The sequence below is a fragment of the Hippocampus guttulatus genome, chromosome 11, assembly GCF_054856545.1.
Source record: "Hippocampus guttulatus isolate MCC_2025c chromosome 11, RoL_Hgut_1.0, whole genome shotgun sequence".
Lineage (NCBI taxonomy): Eukaryota > Metazoa > Chordata > Actinopteri > Syngnathiformes > Syngnathidae > Hippocampus > Hippocampus guttulatus.
The window spans coordinates 6,061,295-6,081,435 of record NC_141271.1 but is presented as its reverse complement, the minus strand read 5'-3'; the positions used below and the strand labels follow the sequence as shown (position 1 = coordinate 6,081,435).

The window sequence follows — 20,141 nt, the reverse complement described above, 5'->3', positions numbered from 1 at the left end:
TTAATAGCCCATTATTTTTGGATTTGTAAATGTAGCCGTTTTAGATTCCCTTTTATTATTGCTGGCATCGGGCTGAAACCTTGTGTCAAAATTGCGTAAAATTCATTACATTTCACTGGTCACTCCAAGCCCCCCCCACACACACACACACAATTCCATTTTTGGACCAAAATGAAGTGTTCAAAGTGGCTTGTTGTCCTTTAACAAACGTTTAAGGTCTCTTGAACGATTTTGGAGGTTCAGGTTTTCGGCACGTTGCCAGCGATTTGAGACATGAAGTGGCTGTAGGGCAGGCATTTTAAACAGCGGAAGAATACCAGGTGTCTATTTGGGGGAGGCCTTTTTTGGGTGCAATATACTATTCAAGAACTGTATATGCTCGTCATCATATATTATCCACCCCCCCAAAAAAGCTCTCGAATTTTTTCATTTATAAATTTTTAAAATGGAAAATTACAAAAATCACAAAATGTATAGTTGAGCATTTAAAAAAAATAATTCATTAGATTATAATCATTTTTTGACAACAGTGATGTATAATAGCATTGTTAGCTTCGGCCTTTATTAGTACAACACAGTACTGTACTACCTTATGAAAGACCCTATCATTGCTGCCTAACAAAAAAAATCTTCCGAGTGTTGTGACTTTTTCCAACTTGGAGATGCATGTTTTTTTGGAGAGCAATATGCACTTTAGTACTGTACATTTTTGGGGTGCAGTGCAAATTTGTTCAAATGGACAATGTCTTTTACAATGGCAGACAGTATTTCAAGAAATATGGTGTGTGTTGTCCCTACCCAATGAAAAGCATGATCTTTAAATTGTTGATTTGCTCAATGGTCGATGTCACTAGCTAATAATTGCAGCAGGTGTCTAAAAAAGTAGAGACCATTTAAGAATAGTGTATTTTATTGCCAGATTGGTTAGTAACGTCACGGACTGGTTTTCTAAGAACCGAGTGTCGGTGTATCGAGGCTTATGTTGAGCAGTCCAAATCTGACATGAGCAGAGTCGCATGGTTTTTGTTGGCTTCATTAGAATGCCACACGTTGCAATGTGACATACTGCAGAGCTCCCTAATCTATAATAGTCAAGCAAGCATTTGGTCATATATTGTCACCTTCCTATAATAATGGCCCTAGTTTGTCTTTTTTTTTTCTTTCTTCAAAAAACACACCAAAAAATGAACCAAATACTGACTACATTTTAAAAAATTGTATTTCAGTTCTAAAGTCTGTTGAAACAAGGATACAACTGATTTTAGCCGAGGTGGCCAGCACCGTGAGATGTTTAAGGCAAAAAAAATTTTTTTTTAATTAAATATGACTTAGGCCATTATTTTAAGTGGGTGACAATAGTGTAATGAAATGATGAAATTACAAGTTATCATTTGAACAGTTTCAGCAAGATGAATAACACTTTTGACATCAAAATCAAACTTTTTGACACCTCCTTTAAAACTTCAAATAATATTGTGGCGATAACATCTTTCTTCCAGCATTAAATACTCTTACATAAAAACACACAAAAGGTTTGAACTGAAAAGGCCCTCACGCTCCTCCCCCGTCCACGACATACATTAACTATAAACACAACTCGTTACACCGCCCGACATCCTTCATCATTGCTGCGGTTCCATTTGGGTACCAGCTTTCATGTTTCTTTAACAATCAAAACCTCTCTAATCGTATGAGTTTTACTATTTTTAATGCAAAGCTGAACAGATAGTGAAAAGATTGTGTTTTAGGAGTTTGCCCGTATACACATAAACATATACAGTAAAGACACTGTAATTGTGTATATACTGTATGTTTCTTGACTGAATACTTTAAACATATATTGGTAATGAGACAAACAATTTGAGTGATAATGCGTATTGGGTCAGTCAATATCGAGCGAAAGCAAATCTGCTTCCTGTTTGTGTTCATTGGGATCCAGTCAGAAGTGACCCGCCTTCTTCCTTCCACACGTGTGATTTGATTGGACCAATGAAATCACTACTTTGGCTGGATTTTGGTCTGACCGCATCTTGAAGATTAGGGAAAGTCGCACAACTCAAGATGGAAGATGATTCCACCGTGGGGGGACGATAAATAGTTCCAAAGTCTTTCTTTGTCCTCTACCACTCGCCGGTTAGTTTGGTACTTTGGTCCCGTTTTGGCGGTGCGGGAGGTGGTCCTCGCCGCAGCGTTGCATAGCCTGAGATGTTGGCGTTGTGTTTGGCGGACTGGGAATGCGCGTGGTGGCGGGACAGCGTTTGCGTGTGCCCGCGGGCCGCCTGTTGCTGCTGCAGGAGCTCGGGCGGCGGGGGCGGGAGGAGGGCCATGTCGTCCATGGTGGCCACTGGCTCCATCTTGGAGGAGGGGATGAGATGGGAGGAGCTGAGCGACCCGTGGCGGGAAACGGACTTCCTCTTCAGAGTGCGGTTAAGGTCCTCCAGGAAGTGAGTCTTAAGCGTCAGGGAGCTCGGTGCTGCGGATTTGGGTGAGGTGGGGGGCACGGGAGAAGAGGAGGAGTAGGAGGTGAGGGTAGGGGGAGGGGTCTGAGAAAGGGGCGGCGGCGAGAGCGGCAGTGAGGTCGTCGTGTCGTACGGGCTCGTGTTGCTGGACCGCCGGTTTAGCGTCGGTGGTGCCACCGCTCCCTTTTTCAGGGAGCCTTGCTTCCACGAAGACGTGAGCGGCGCCGGCGGCTGCTGCTTCTGAGGCTGGGGGTTGACCACTGCCACCTTCAGCGGGTTATGGAACTCTGACGGGTGGGGTGGAGGAGGAAAGAGCTCAGAGTCACTTGGCGGGGGCGGGAAGTAGTCTGGGTATGACTCCAGGTGTTGCGGTTGGGAAACTGGGGGCGGGGGTGGCGGCGAAGGGAAGTCTGAAGACGACTGGTGGTGCTGGCTTGATTGGAGCCCCTGGAGGGCCAGCGGGAGGTTGGCCAAATTCAGCTTACCTGGCTTGGGAAGTGGCGTCGGAAGTGCAGAGGACTCCTTGGAGGGCGAGCCGGTCGCCGACGAAGAACTAGAAGATGTACCGGCTTGTCCGAATTTGCTGAGCAGGCTCTCGACTTTCTTGGGCCTGTCGTCAGGCACCTCGCCCGAGTTGGAGCGCACGGAGGAGGCCCTCTGTGGGGTCGGTGGAGGCCCCCGCTTGATGGAGCCAGTGGATGAAGTGGAAGGTGACTTTTTTATGGGGGAACCCGTCTTTGAGGGAGGCGGTGGGGGGAAGTCGTTGAGGGATCCGTCAGGAGGAGGTGGGGGGAACTCGGGCGACTGGGGAGCGACAGCGCCGCCCGGCTGCCATTTTGGTTTTGCCTTGACTGCTGGAGGAGAGTGAGGGGCACCTAACTTTGATCCTTCCAGGGAGTTGGAGGAGGGAGGAGGGGAGGAGACAGCGTTTCCCGGGAATTGATTGACAATCTGCTTGACCAACGACGAGGTAGCCATGGAGACACAAGAGGAGGAGGAGGATGGGGAGAGGACGAGGTTTTTGGAGGAGAGGCTGTGCTGCTTGGGGAGCGTGGGGGGTGGCTGATTAGGGGAGTGGCCTGTCGAGAAACTCTGCTGCTTCTTTACAGGCCCGTGGCTGCTGGCAGGCGGTGTGGGTGACACTGGGGATAGCGCAAGTGGGAGGGAGGAGGGACCTGCGGGTCTTCGTGCAGTTTGGGGAGGAAATCCAACCGTGAAGGTTTTGGGTGGTGCCGGAGGCGGGGCGTTGGGGGACAAGGGCCGCAGGGCCGCAGGGGTCGAGAGCTCAGCCGCAGGTGGAGGCGGAGGGGGAGAGGATTCTTCAGCCCTAGCTGGGGTGAAGTCATACACCATGTTGGGGAACTTCTGCGCCAGGAACTGCTGGAGGCCAGCGTTGGACAGTTGAGCATGGTGATCCAGTGTGGGGTCGAGGGGCGGAGGCAACTCGTTGCTTTCCAGAATCTCCGGTGGCGGAGGTGGTAGGTACGAGGGTTCGTGCAAGTCATCCTCTGATGGGGAATGAGTCAGAGCCGAGGGACCGGGTAGGCTGAATTTCACAGCGGAGCCAGGAACCGGAGCTGCAGGTGGAAGAGGGGGCGGTGGGGACGGAGGCGACAGAGCGGTGGCACCGTAAGCGGCCGGGAGAGTGTTGTAGTTGGGCAGCGGGGCGTTTGCGGCCGGCTGCGCTCGAGACTGGTTCTGGTTCTGCAGGCGAGCCAACGTGCTGTACTTGACATAGGCGGCCACCGAATCCGCCTGGCAGGCCTCACCTTCGGCCACGGACAGAGATGAAGAATCGTCGGGCTGAACCATCCCGTCGGTGTAGCTGCTTCGAGAGGGCAGCGTTTGAGCCTGCGAAAGCGGGAGGTGCTGGGAGGAGACGGTAGGGATTTGCAAAGGGATGGGCCTACTGATGGCATCCATCTTCACCATCTGGATCGAACCAAAACGACACATGGGAAGGTGGGAAAGAAAAGAGGGGAAAGAGAGGAGTGACAAACAACCGTTATTGTAATTTGCAGCAAGCAAATGCATGAAGTCAAACAGCAAGCCATGGGAAAATGCACCATCTGCAGGCAGAACAGGAAACCACAACCACTGCATTCCAGTAAATTGGTCCATCAAAAGCATGAGAGAAGAAAATGCCTTTCAGACATTTTTCGATCAGGCATTTCCGAGTGCGTGCTTACAGAACTGATGTGGGGTGCTTCATTTAAATATTTAGATGATCGATTGCGAAATGCTGCCAGAACAACGTCCAGCAACCCCCGTGCCAGTTTTTATACGTTTAAACTTTCGTAAATCAGGCACTTACCGCATTGGCCCTGATTATAAGACGACCCCCTCTTTTTCAAGACTCAAGTTTGAAAAAAGACTTTTTGAACACCAAATTAATTTTTATACAGAAAATAATTACAGCACATCTGAAACAAATGATTATAACAATATATTTGAGAGAAAAAGCATGTTATTTTGCCTCATTTAAATCTTAATATCTGAACATTTAAATATGTAAACTAAAGTGCAATCACATTCGTAAATGAATGGCTTCTGGTTTTTGAAATGTAAATTACATCATCACTTCTCCTCAGCTGCCGGTTAACCTGGCCGATCTTCGACCCACTTTTCTCCAGATTGTCGCTACGTTTCTCCATTTTCTGTTATTTCTTCTATTATTTTCTTCTCTTTTCTTTCTTACCACTATTTTTTATTTTTCTTCTTCATGCTACTGCTATTTTTATTTTTATTCTTCGTGACAGGGGTTCGCTTTGGCCTGGGGAGTCAAGTTCAGCATTCGCTTCAATGATATCTGGCGCCATCTAGCGTCGTGAATGGGTATAATGTCTAGACCCCGAATATAAGACAACCCCCACTTTTTCAGTCTTATCTCAATGCAAAAACATCGTCTTATATTCGGGCCAATATGGTAAGTGTCCAGGCACTCCAGATACCCGTCACTGCTAACTTGGGAGGAAATTTCTAAGTTCTTGTGTTAGCACGTTGTCATCACACCACAAATTTCAAGCAGTGTTTAGTTTATAGCTTTTTCACTGGACTGGAGAGTTATGAGTAGTGTATCGATGTTTGATATCATGCGGACTGCAAAAAAAAAAAAAGAATAATAATCATTCAACTGTACACACTCAAACTACTTCCTGTCTAACCTCTGCTGCCTCTGCCACCAGCACACAGTGGCACTGCCACAAGCCCTTTCACCTTTGACCGCTGGCAGGAAAGCAGAGGGGAAACGTGGGAATTGTGGTCTGACAATGAACAAGGAGTCGGAAGAGAATGTGTGTGTGTGTGTGTGTGTGTGTGTGCGTGCTTTGGATGTAGTCGCACCTCTCCTTGTGTTCCCCTCCTCCACGCATCCGAGAAGATGGAGCTGACAACGCTCTGGGAGCGGGCGTGGCCTGATGATGTCGTCTCTGACACTCCACTGTCTGAGTGGCTGGAGTTGTTTGACTGAGACTCTGGAATATCAACAGAATCAAGTTTATTGCAGACCAAAATACATTTAATTCTTTTTTTTTTGTTGTCATTTTTCGGTTTATTGTATTTATTTTGCACCCTTTTTGGGATTCTGCATTGATATTAAGATTTCATTTTGTTATTTGAGGGATTCTTAATTTGAACTTTGTGCCATTTTAATAATTGATTTGATTTTGTGACTTTTTAAAAATGCATTTGCTGTGACATTTCAGAAATTGTACATTGAATTTTGTGTCATTTTACTATATAAAATCGTAAATTTTAAAAAATATATAATTTTCGAAATTCTTCAATTTGGTTTACTTTCAGAATGTTTACTCTCATTTTGTGACATTGGAAATCGGTCATTTGATGTGTCATCAAAGATAATCTTCATTTGATTATGTCTTTTTAGTAAGAATCAAACTGATTTTTGACTCATCCAGTTTTTTTTTTTGGGTTAAATTTCATGAATCTTCAGCCCTATTGAGCGGCGAATGTGAGTGTTTGCACACAGTAAATGTTTTTTTTTGTGAGGGTTCATTCAAGGGTGCAAAATGTTGCAAATAAGTTTTATTTTTTGGCACCATTACATTTTTAACATGTTAAATATTTCCTTGGGACAAGAAAACATTCGTACGTTTTCATCACTCAGGGAGATGACAAACTTGTCATTTGTCTTCATTGGAGAGACTTTACATTTTGTCAAATATTGTGGATTATTTTCCTTTCATTTTGACACATTTAGAATTCTTCATTTAAGTGTATCATTTTAGAAACTCTTGCTTTAGAAACAATTGAGGACATATTTGATTTATTGTAATTTTAGACATTTTTCTTTGTTGTGTAGTATCTGTACTGTTCTGTAGTATTTTGTGTCATTTTAGGTATTCGCGATTTTATTTGGTATCATTTTGGGATTCATCATTTGATTTGGTGTCATCCATGCCGCAACGTATTATTTGAGACATTTCAGCAATTATTGATTTAAGTTTGTGTCATTATTTTTAAATTCCAAATTAACCTTTCCATTATATTACAAATTCTTCATTTTATTTTGTGTCATTTTTAGTAATTTTCTCAGATTTATTTTTGTCTATTCTTGCTGTTGGGTCATTAAGATAAAGACAACCTGTTTTTTCCTCTCATAGAATCTGCCTCTATTTCAGGATATACTCTGATTTTGAAATTGAGATTTTATTTCCCCATATCACGTCTGCAGAATGTTGAACCAAAACATATTTGCCTTCATATTATTTCACCTCATTCTGAGCTGATCCATTTGGGCTGTGGCCCTAAATTGACATTGGTGCAAAACCTGTGAAGGCAAAAGTCACCTGGAAGACTGGAGGAGGAAGACCCCGACTTGATTGAGGAGGAGGACAGCGACGACCAGTCGTAGGCGGCCTCTGTCCTCCTCATGGCCTCCTGAAAATTGATGTACAGCTGCTTGCCATACTGGAAGAACAAGACCAAATATCAAGACTCGATGCCATTTTTGTTTATGCTTCTGCCATTCAAAGGACAAGCCAGTCAGGGATGTTTGACATCATGTGACAAAACTTTTTCATGTTGTTACCTTGGCGATGCGAATACTGTTGACCCATTGCTGGAGTGTCCTGACGTCATCGCAGCAGAGATACTTAATGTACTGAGACTTCTTCTGGATTTGAGGGTGCTGCGTAAACACATTTATAAATCTCTGTAAGAGGTATGATCACTGCGCGTGACATGCTGCCACTTCCAAAAATGCAAAAAAAAAAAAAAACTCCCCCCAAAAAACCCCACTTCAATACTCAAAAAGGTTATTCTGTGGGGTGAAGGATTATAAACCTCCCGAAAAAAACTTTCTCACAATTTGAAACATTTAAGACCTCTCAACCACTAAATGGGACGACTGTGAGTGGGAAACTAAGGGCTCGATATGATTAACTTCGTACTTTTTCAGAAATGTTTTTCATTCAAGATCAGATCAAAACTTGGACTGACAAGAGTTAACCTCATTTTCACATGGCAAAAATTTCAATTTAAAGAAAAAAAAATTACTTTGGATGAATTTAGATTTGAACTTTTTGTAATTACATAATGTGCAGATTTTTCCACAACTTTTTACCCCCCCCCCCCCCCATAAAAAAATTAATCCATGCTGCTATACCCGAAATGGTTTATTGGGCTTTCACCTAATGTGGTAATTTACAAGGGGCCACTAGGGGGTGCTGTAGACCATACTGTCATCAAGTACGATGGATGATGCTACCTTGAGAACCATGCAGAAGTCGGTGGGAGCCTTGTACTTGCTCTTGTAATCTTGGCCGTGGTAGACGTTCACATGGTCCAACTGGAGAAAACACACCAGGTCTCTGGATGCCTGCTCAAACAAACACAAGTGCATCATAGTCATTTAAATTTAACGCATTTCATTATTTCACATTCATACATGCATCACGCGCACTCACACACACACACCTTGGCTTTGCCTTTGGGGACGTAGTAGATCCCAGACGCTCTCAGTAGGAAGTAGCGTTTCTTCCAGGACTTTTTTCCATCTTCTTTCAGCCACAGCACGCCCTCCATCTCCGGGACTGACACCGAGCTGCCACCAAAACACTCCTGACACGGACACAAAACCGGAAATGTTCAGCAACCAAGATATCACCATAGCTGTCGATGCTTTTTCACACCAGTCTTTGTCAGACACTTTGATTGTTAATGGTTTTCATGCTCATGATGCGTTTGGGGACGAAGCAGCATGCAATGTCAACTAACCTCTAACAGGGCCTCTTTGTTCCGCTCAGCCATCTCGCACGTCTCCTTCCGCCCCAACAAATAATTCTGCATCACAAAAAAGTAAATAAAAATCTGAAAGACGAGGACATTTCCATGACAGCTGCAGCTATTCAGAAATGTACTGTACATGCTTGATTGTACAGTAATCCCTCGTTTATCGCGGTTAATGGGGACCAAAACCACCCGTAATAAACGAAAATCCGCGAAGTACCGACCAATAAACGTATACAGGTACAAAAATACATTAATTTAAAAAATGTTTTTTTTTTTTAAAGTCTGCAAAAAGTCCAAAAACGGTCCGCGAGAAGCTGCAAAACAACAGCGAGTCACATAGAGCAACATATACAGTACTGTACTCCATGTATATGTACTCCAACAAATACGGATCAAATAGTATATGAATATTTTTGAAAAAATCCGCGATGCACTGAAGCTGCGATAAACGAACCGCGAAATAGCGAGGGATCACTGTATTTGTCTTTTTTTTGTGGGGGCGGTGGTAGGAAGTCAATCGGGTGAATTACCTGCGGGTTCTTAAACAGCGCATACTTCTCAATGCGTTCAGTGAACATGAGACGGTTCTGGCTGTCTCTGGTCCAGTTTAGCAGGTTCTCCACCAGGTTCTCATGATCCTCAAAGATGCGTTCTGCAACATACAAAAACGATGTGTAAACCGCCGTTAACGCTGATCTGATTGATTGACATTCGACAATAAAGTTGTATCCAATCCAATGCAAAATTGGCTCTATCATCAATTGACATCCATGATCTCAAAAAAATAATAATTTGAAATGTGGACTCATCAGACCACAGCACACATTTCTACTTTGCATCAGTCCATCACAGATGAACTCAGGCCTTGAGATGTCTTGTTTGAGATAGTACGTGCATTGTATTAACTGGCATTTGTAGATGTAGTGACAAACTGTTTTAACTGTCAATGGTTTTCTGAAGTGTTCCTTAGCCCATGTGACGATGTACTTTACACCACAAACATTAAATGATGGTTTTCGGGCTTGCCACTTGCATGCAGAATCTGTCCCACAAAAAATGTGTTCTTGTAAGAGTACAACTTTTTTCTCGAAAAGTATGACTCATAACCTTTCTAAAATATGCTATTTTTATTTGTAAAAATTAGACTTTACTCTAATACTACCAGTACTACATTATTCCCATTTTTCTGGTCTTTTAGTGCGGCTTTTATACTATTTTGTTAAAGTGTGACAATTATTATGACCAGCAATCTATTTTTCTCTATATGTAAGCAATTTCATGATTAAATTTCTTGCTTAAAGAATATATTACAGATGCATATTATACACTAATAGTTGCTTTTCAAGAAACGTAACAATTTTTGAGGTGATATTGCACTTTTTCAAATTTGACTTTTAGTTTGTTTTGAATAACAGGAAAACTTTTTCTACATTCAAAAAGCATCAATGAGATTTGTTATTAAGAAATCTCTCGGCGCATCATTATAATATCTTACAATGTCATTATTGTAAAGCATTAAAAGCTCTTTTCAATCAGAAGGGAGAAAAAAATACAGCCACATAAAAAGCTCAGCTCACTATTGGTTGTCCCACTTATGTCATATGATGTGTTTGAATATTGTGCAAAGTGATGCAGTTTTCCTGTTTTGACAAAAAACAAACAAACAAAAACACCAACAAATTTCTGCCCTAGGAAATATATGTGTGTATAGTAAATGTGGGTGTGTGTGTAGTGTGTTTATGCTGTGTAAAAGGGGATACGACTCTTTGTCAGGAGCTAATTTCATTTCAGAGTTGTTCTAAATAGGCGTCATGTTCAAGACAGTTTGCAGGGGTTTGTATAGACTATTAAGGCGTGTTTTCACCTTCTCTGAGCGTCTTTTTTATACAACGTTGAATGGCTGGTAGCGCCCTCAAGATGTGGGTTACATCACATGCATCACCACACAGGACCTACATAAAGACTGCATACGTGTGTGTGTGTGTGTGTGTGTTTGTGTGTCTGTCGAAGACTGTTAAGCGGAGTTGAAGCCAATTGTAGAGTCTAAATGTGTGGCCGGAAAACACACATCTTTCCTATCTATCCCCTCGAGGGGAGTGTGTACTCATCTTTGTTGCTGAATATCTGAGTGCATGCAGTCTTTTTACTACTGACTGATGCTGCGTTCAAGCGTACTGGGACAACTTGCTACAATACTAGTGACAACCCTCACTTGGTACTTAACAAGATAAAAATGCAAGTCTAATGCAACATCAATGTATCCCATCAGGCATCCTTTAATTGTTTATGATACTGTACCAGTGGAATTACATTAAATCTATGAGACAAAAATGTCAGTAAAATTGAGGCGTGACAATTGTGCTCAATGTCGACATCTAAAGGATGATTAAGAACACACAAAAATTGAACATGTTCTAAATCAGGGGTGTCAAACTCATTTATGGCGCGGGCCACATTTTAGTTACCGTTTCACTTGGAGGGCCATTATGACTGAAACCATATAATGAAGTCAAGAATAACCGTTGATTCAATTATTGTTTAAGTTACTATCATGAGGGGGTTGGTAACAAGAAAATGCTTAGAATATATCTGTTATTTATTACATGTGAGAATTTAAAATTTTGGTAGACATTTTAGAAAGGATCATGAAAGTTGACATGTTTGAGCTGCTTTTGCGGGCCACATAAAATGATGTGGCAGGCCAGATCCTGGCCCCGGGCCTTGAGTTTGACACCTGTGTTCTAATTGAACCCAACATGTTAATGGATAGATTTTGGTATAGCTTATTTAGCTGTGAATTAAGAAGACAAAAATCAGGAGGTGGCGATTTGGGTGCGTTTTATTACCCATTTGCAGTTCATTAATGGTTTCCACCAGCGACCAGTCTGGACTGTAGCCACAATGGGACTTCTCCAGTAAACTGTCCAGAACCTGAGGCACACGACATTCTACACTTATTCTGATGACATGGCCAATAATAAAATTCCAATATAAAAATATATAAACAAAATTAATACATATATAACTATCATAGAACACAACAAAATGCAAACCCAATTCCAATGAGGTTGGGACATTGAAATAAAAAAAAAAACTGAAAACGGTGATTTGCAAATCATATTTAACCTATATTAAATTGAAAACTGTGCACTCAGAGACAAGATATTTAATGTTCAAACTGATCAACTTTAGTTTTCAGCAAAATAATCTTTAACTTAGAATTTTATGGCTGCAACAAATTCCCAAAAAGCTGGGACAGTTTCATGTTTCCCACTGTTGCATCACCTTTTCGTTTAAGAGCATTCAATAAAATGTTTGGGAACTGAGGACACTAATTGTTGAAACTTTGTAGGTGGAATTCTTTCCCATTCTTTCCACAGTCTGCGGTCTCCATGGTCATATTTTATGCTTCGTGTTGTACCACACATTTTCAATGGGAGACAGGTCTGGACTGCAGGCAGGCCTGTCTCGTACCCGCACTCTTTGATTATGACACCACGCTGTTGTAACATGCAGAATGTGGTCTGACACGTCTAGCAGAAATAAGTAAGGTCATCCATGAAAAAGACTTTGCTTGGATGACAGCATATGTTTCTCCAAAACCTGCATGTACCTTTCAGCATCAATGGTGCCTTCAGGGATGTGAAAGTTACCCATGCCAGTGACACCAAGACAGCCCCATACGACCACTGATGCTTTTTTTTTTTTTAACTTTGGGTGCTGAATAGTCCGGATGGTTCTTTTCCTCTTTGGCCCAAAGGAATCAACCTCCACAATTTCCAAAAATAGTTTGAAATGTGGACTCGTCAGACCACAGAACACTTTTCCACTTTGCATCTGTCCGTGTTATTTGCATCTGTCCATGTTAGATGAGCTCGGCCCCAGAGAAGTCGGCAGCATTTCTTGGTGTTGTTGATAATTGGCTTTTGCTTCACATCGTAGAGTTTTAAGTTTTGCGGATGTAGCGCCAAACTGTATTTACTGACATTGGTTTTCGGAAGTGTTCCTGAGCCCATGTTGAGATAAAATTCTAGGATAATGACTATTTGCTAATAACAATAACGTTTATCAGTTTAAACATGATATATCTTGTCTTTACTCAATTCAATATAGGTTGAATATGATTTGCAAATCTTTGTATTCTGTTTTTATTAATGTTTAACAAAACGTCCCAACTGCATTGAAACAGGGTTTTGGACTCACATGAAGGCTTTATGTCAATTACTCAAACTGATTATGTCATGCTCAGAGGAGGGATTCTAACAGGAGTTGTACCTGTCTGACAGTTTGCCTCTCATCCACCATCATGGTTTTCGAGCTCTCATCCGACAAATGAACACGAATCACCAACTGTGAAGACACACATTTTCCATCAATACCATCAATGAAATCATCCTGGGCCTAATCAAATTAAGACAAATAAAGAATTTTTTTTTATACAATGTTGTGAGAAAGTATTTGCCTATTGCCAGTTTTTTTTTGTTGCACATATCGATCTTCTTTTTTGAATATTTTGAGCTCAATAATATGGAAGGGATTTTTCTAGCATAAACTTCCAACCACAGGAGTTGCAACATTTACCGGAGAAAATTTTCAAATCAGGACAAGAAGACTGTAACATATGCAGAGAAAAAGGCGCAGAAAGGGGTTATCGTGAATCAGGAAAGCTGAGATCACTCCTGCCAGATACTTACACATCTGATTCAAGCCTAGGTTATACTCCAAATCTGTAAAATGGCGGCTGGACAAATACGGATCACAGGCTCAAAAACCATCTATTGTCGAGCCAAACGTGTGAAAATGGTCCCGCTCCAAAGAGATTCATTGGTGCTACCCAAGTGTAGAAATGCAGATGCAAAGACAGCTCAGGATTCCTTGAATCTCTGTTTAACCTGCGTTAAGTCACCGTGTCTGGTGCACAACTTTAGAGGGCTGCGCAGGACCTTTCATCATCACTTACACTTTTAATATTAACACATAAAAAAACGAAATAACAAAATAAGCAAAGCGTTGCCTTATTTAGCTCTATGAGTGGGGCCAAAATGGTATCACAAGCTTGCAATATTATGCAGCTGCACAAGCAGATTGCGTGGTCATGTCACCATGTGACATCCAGTATATGAGGACAGCGTGCAAACATGACTAATGCATTTCATTGGTGTGAATATAAGTGTCCCCACATGCTTTCATTTTTTGCTTTGTGACACCATGGTCGGTTTTGACAAACACAGACCAAGAAACAAAACTGCTTGCATGTATGAAATGCACGTAGAATAAAATGTACGTCGTTAAGTCAAACCCTTCCCAAGTTTCTTTGATGTCATACATTATCAAATGTTTTTCTTTGGTTACATTGTACATCGATAACTGTATTTTAACACTTGTTGAGAATGTTATAATTTTATTTAAAACATAGTCTGTAGAGTTAATAAAAGGTTTTACAATGGCAACAGTTTAGCACTCTTTTTCCCCCCCTTAATTCCCATGTTTGCTGGTATTTCTGACATGCCTGCAATTGAACACAGAGGTAGCAGAAGTTCATTTTGTATTTGTGTGTTTGCAACATGCGTCGGAAATCCAGGCTGTTAATCCAGCATCGCTGTTCCTCTCTCTGTGGGATTGTGATTTCATTCGCAATGATCATTATGCTGAGTGTTGTATAAATATGTGTGTGTGTGTGTGTCCCCAGCTGTTATTGACAAGCTCTTTTCATTGTGGAGTATCACTGACCTGACCCACATAGCCTGGACAGCTGGACACGTGCCGGAAACACACACACACACACACACACACACACACACACACACACACACACACACACACACACACACACACACACACACACACACACACAAAAGGTGGCCTAAATGGTACTTGCAGGCCTGAAAAAAGGTTTCTAGTGTAACCACACAGAATAATCAATTGTTTAATAATTAGCTAGCTCAAAACTTTGTATTGCAGTGAACCCTAGCAGATATGCAGTTTGGCATTCCCAAATTCAAGTATTTGATTTTGTTGTTGTTGTTTTTAAATGCTAATGGCCAACACAATTTAAGTATGACTTTTGCGCAATGATGTGGCATCTATATGCCAAGAAAATATGGTGACATGATTTAAGGTCGTTATTTTGACAAAAGTAGAGCTTTGCCATCATCTCGTTGCCATGGAAGGACATTTAAGTTGAGTGGTTTCATTTTTGACAAATGTCTTCCATATTTTGTGGATTCTATAAGCAATTTTGAGCACTTAAAAGTCCATCCATCCATCCATTTTCCGAACCGCTTAATCCTCACTAGGGTCGCGGGGGGTGCTGGAGCCTATCGGCAGTCTTAAACTATTCGGGCAGTAGGCGGGGGACACCCTGAATCGGTTGCCAGCCAATCGCAGGCACACAGAGACAAACAACCATCCACGCTCACATTCACACCTAGGGACAATTTTAGAGAGTTCAATCAGCCTGCCATGCATGTTTTTGGAATGCGGGAGGAAACCGGAGTACCCGGAGAAAACCCACGCAGGCCCGGGGAGAACATGCAAACTCAACACAGGGAGGCCGGAGCTGGAATTGAACCCGGTACCTCTGCACTGTGAAGTCGACGTGCTAACCACTGGACTACCGGGCCGCCCTCACTTAAAAGTCGGTGTCAATTATTCACAGGTTTTCACCATTGCTGGCAAGGGCTTGGCCCTACCCCCCACAAATTGTGGGAGAACACTGCAGTGTTTTTATAGGCAGAATACTCATTGCACAACTGATTCCATTGTAAAGGTGAAACTAATGTGAACAGCAGGTGCAAAGAACAACCTTACCTTTTTCACCTGGGCCTCCTTTATCTTCTCCAGGGCGACTCGGATGTTGTCCGCCTTCAGCTTTGCAGCCTGCTCCTCCTGCACGCACGCACGCACACACACACACACGCACGCACGCACGCACACACACAAAACACACAGTCAGTGGCTGTGAATACATGACTTTAGTGCACACCGAAATGCCTACAATTAGCGGAACATACTTTACCTGACTCTTCCAGCAGGAAGTCATTGCTTTTATCAGTTTTTGGTCAACGATTCTGTGTCTGCGTTAGCATCCAATCATCCTGGAGAATTGAAGAACACACTTCCAGAACTCTGTTCTGTACTCCAGTTTTTCCCAGTGCATTTCAATGTTGTGTCGCGACATATCCACCCACGTCAGTTAGCTTCGCCAAACAAACATGAGGCACAAGACACTATAGGCCGGCGAGATGAAAGGCGTGCAAGAGTTGTCATGGCAACCTCATCCTCAATATAATAAAGGCATTATTAGGTACTATGATGAAGAGTACTGGTCGAGGGCTCAAAGATGCGCTGCACACATGCTGATACTAACTGACGATGTCCGAAATTTCGGTCACACGACGCTCTCCTTTGCGATAAATATAACAACGTCACTTTGAATCAAACATGTTACACGAATAACCTGTCAACTCATAAAGACGTTCCGTATAAAACAGAGGATGACAACACCTGGAAGCCGACAAGACACGTCCGGTATGCCAACGGGCAGGTTCGAGGCTAGCTGCCGGCTAATTCAACTGCGAGTCGCGGTTCAAGCAAGCTAACAGAAGTGTGAAAAAGGAGGTCGAACGACGGCTGGATGGAGACGCGGCTCATCAGACGGAAAGCTGGTGGGGGAACAAAAAAAAAAAGAAGCAGCGGCAGCTACCTTATCCCGACACGTCTCTCTTCGGAACTGACGAGAGGGGGGCAACGTGAGCGATGAAGAGTGCAGGGGCTGATGCCGGTGGCAGTTGCAAGAGGAGGAGGGGCAACGGTTACTCTTTTATCTTAGTTACAATTCTTGAATAAAAATTCTCGCGTCTATAATCCATGATCCAAATCGCGTACTGTATCCTCACATTTTTATATTTAAGTGTATTTCAAATGGCGGGAATTTCTTTACAAAAGTGCTTGTCAAACCTTTTACGCCAAGTACTACGCAAAAAAAGTACTAACAACAGGTCCAAAAATACAGTCTATGCGTTCATTAAAAACGAGACAAACGTATAATTCATATGACACATATATACTCTGCAGTCAGTTTTTAATTTTTCATCATTGTTACTTTATATTCCTCCCCCACACACATTTTTTTTATTCAGTTAGTTTACATTAGCTGTTTAGTTTTAGTCATAGTTGAAGTGTTTTCTTTTTAATATAGTGTGTGTTGAGAGCAAGGTTAAAAAAGGTCACTAAGCATTGTTTAAAAGCTGTTAGAGCTATATAAAAAGAGTACTGTAGTTGTTCAAAGTACGATTCACATGAGTAAAATTGTTCACATTTAGCATTGTCAGTTTGCATTATCAATTGTGTTAAAATATAGAGAACACTATTTGTCGTACATAACGCAAAAGACAATAAGATGGCATTTTATTAGATCCCCAAAATAATATAGGGATTTAATTTGACAAAAACCTTTAGACAACATCAGCTGTTTTCTGAAAACAATGACTGGGGAGGATGTGTGAATTGCAGATTAAAAATGACAGAATAATTATGTGGAAGAGAAAATTAAATCTTTTGAGATGTTAAAAATGGCAGTTAGGTAACAATATTTTATGCTTGATTAGCTAGCAAATTTTTACGTTAACGGAGTGTTTTTTTCTTTTTGGCTGAAGTACATTATTCTGATTGTAGCCTAATATCGTCAAAGAAGCCAAAAATACCAGATAAAGAGGAGTGATTTTAATTGAGCAGTTTTCCTCCTATTACTGTCATCATTGGGGGCTTGTCACACACATATTTTTCACTCTTTGGATATGCACTTGACCTATATTAGTGAGTCACTTAAATTAGATTCCCTTTCGTGCTTTGAAGTCACAAGGTCCAGTGTTCCTTAGAGCCGCGATTTGCATAGATGCATCACAAGTGGGCCAGCATGAATGTGTGCGTTAGAGAGAGAGAGAGTGTGTGTGTGTGTGTGTGTGACTGGAAGTCACGCTGACGCAGCGCTATACTGACATAACAGTGCTATATGAGATACTGTATAACGTACTTATACAGCAGTCTGCAAATGAGGGCAGACAATTATGCGGGTGAGCCTAATCAGTACAGTTTGGATAAAAAAAAGTGGATACTTGTGCTCTTTAGTGGACCCCCACTCAAATCTAGGACCAATCGATTATCTAAAATTGAAACAAGATGAGACAAAATCCAGACACAAAAAAAAATACAAGGTAAAAATATGCCTAAATGTTGACACTTGCCATACTTTCAGAAATTGAAATTGAAATTCATGAGGTAGGACCACACTAAAAAAGGAAATGATGCCAGAGATAAAAAATGTAATTTGCAAGAAAAAACATTTTAAATATAACTCATAATGAGAACAGTAATATCCCCCCAAAGTAATTTTATGCAGAGCCTAGACTGTTTTTGAAATATTATACCCATAAAAATCATGCTTTGTGAAACATGTATACTGTATACTGTACAAATATACCAGCCATCACTGATTGATAACCTTGTCAGAGAAAGAAACACTCAAACAAGTTATTTTGGCTCAAAAAAGCTGACTTTAAAGCCAGTAGCAGCTGCTCTGAGGTATATACTTCTAAAAAGTAACAATCTGATGGCATTCACTCAATTTGAAGCCACGAGGCTCAGACAGATGTCTGTAACCAGAATAGCGCAGGGTCTTAAAAAAAAAAAAAAAAGGGGTTCATCAATGCTGAGGAAGCGCTAACTTGGAACAGCGAGGCCATAGTGATTACGGGATAGGAAGTAAACCACAAGATTAGAGATAAGGTTGTGGAAATACTGTGGTAGAGGACTTGACAGCCAAAGCTCAAAAGCCAAAAGGAGACGGTTGATGCTGGCCTAATGTAGTGCTATGTGCATGTGCATGTTTTGCTATGATGGTCCTCGCAATCACTCCCCTCGGCTGCAAAGAGGATTATTGAGTCTCCATTCACTTGGCCTCCACACACGCGCACACACACACACGCACACGCACACGCACACGCACACACTCACGGCTGGAAAAGAAAAACTTTAACCTTCACTATTAAGATGCCTGCAGCTTAGCTAGAGAGCAACCGAGTGTCTAAACCACAGGTGTCAAAGTCAAGGCCCGCGGGCCAGATTTGGCCGGCCACATCATTTTATGTGGCCCGAGAAATCAAATTTGTGTCAAGGGCCACATTATAGTTACGGTTTCCTTTGGAGGGCCGTTATGAATTTTGGGAGACCATATAAATCTTTAATCACCTCCACATATTACTTACACAGCACACAACAAATTGATGGATAACTAGTTTTAAAATCAGAAGTCAAGAATAATGACTGTTTGACTGTTATTGTGGATTACATATGACAATTTGAAATTTGGGTTCAGACTTCAGCAAGCATCATGGAACTTGACATCCTTGATTTGCTTTCGCGGGTCACATAAAATGATGTGGCGGGCCAGATCGGCCCCCCGGCCTTGACTTTGATACCTGTGGTCCAAACAAAGCCAGAGACACGTATCGATAGAGAACAGATAAAAACTGTGACAGCAATACAACAGGACAGCCAGTGGGAGCAAGCCAGTTCCCCCAGAGCAGAACATCAATCTCGATCTGCTTTAAACAAGAACAATTAATGGGCAGCTTGTTCTCACGAACTGCATTGTTCTGTGTTAGCAAGCACACCGTTCATCTAATGACCTCCATGACTACAACTGGCCGACTCCCAAATCAACATTACTGCTACACAATTCACTCAGGCCGATGGATAAATACACCAATTTTTCCCCCCAAACATGACCACTACCCCCTCTTACACAATTAGTCATATTTTTCAATTATACTGTCACAACTGCATTCTTGTGACATGACGTTTTTCACTCCTGACTGTATGGCTTCCAACAAGTGACTGCGATCTCTTCTTTTCACAACTTCATTCTTGTAAGGTTATGACATGGAAACACTATTCTGGAACATCAAAACTTTTGTGAGACCCCCAGTTTGATGCTTCAGCTCAATGGGCTATCTTTAAGGAAGCTTGATTTAATTTTTCAATAAAACAGGAAATTATCGTGAAGTAGAAAAGATCTCTATCCGGGTTGCTCTGTACAATATGGCTCAAGTCAACAATAGGTCAGCAACAGAAACTGAAAGTACAGTGTAACGCAGAGTGAGCTGTGTTTACACTTTTGGAAGAATGTAGACCTTTTTGTTTAAATGCATTGTCGTGATCCCACCAGATCCTCAAGCGTTCTGTTCTGTTTAAATTCAACCCACACCCGAAGGCTGAATGTTTTTCAAAGTTCCTAAGGTGTCGTTCTCATTCTAAGTTTAAAACCTTGAGGTTATTTTGGTTTTATCCAAACCGTCTCAGAATAGGATGTCAGAGGACTTGAAGGCAATAGCAGACACAGAATCGGTGACGTTCACTTACCTGGCCTTG

General features: G+C 41.9%; 1 protein-coding gene across 3 annotated transcripts in view; it reads right to left on the bottom strand.

Moving 5' to 3' along the window:
• Positions 1 to 892: 892 nt before the first annotated feature.
• raph1a (Ras association (RalGDS/AF-6) and pleckstrin homology domains 1a) overlaps positions 893 to 20,141 on the bottom strand; it is a 58,802-nt gene continuing 39,553 nt past the window's right edge. For all 3 annotated transcript variants that reach the window (XM_086123638.1, XM_086123641.1, XM_086123639.1), the window contains 11 exons: positions 15,522 to 15,599; positions 12,987 to 13,061; positions 11,558 to 11,642; positions 9,242 to 9,363; positions 8,697 to 8,762; positions 8,397 to 8,540; positions 8,188 to 8,298; positions 7,510 to 7,608; positions 7,268 to 7,388; positions 5,802 to 5,932; positions 893 to 4,391 (listed from right to left, as the gene is read on the bottom strand). In XM_086123638.1, coding sequence (XP_085979764.1) covers positions 2,121 to 4,391; positions 5,802 to 5,932; positions 7,268 to 7,388; positions 7,510 to 7,608; positions 8,188 to 8,298; positions 8,397 to 8,540; positions 8,697 to 8,762; positions 9,242 to 9,363; positions 11,558 to 11,642; positions 12,987 to 13,061; positions 15,522 to 15,599 — 3,303 coding nt within the window. In that variant the 3' untranslated portion in view covers positions 893 to 2,120. The remainder of the gene's footprint in view (positions 4,392 to 5,801; positions 5,933 to 7,267; positions 7,389 to 7,509; positions 7,609 to 8,187; positions 8,299 to 8,396; positions 8,541 to 8,696; positions 8,763 to 9,241; positions 9,364 to 11,557; positions 11,643 to 12,986; positions 13,062 to 15,521; positions 15,600 to 20,141) is intronic.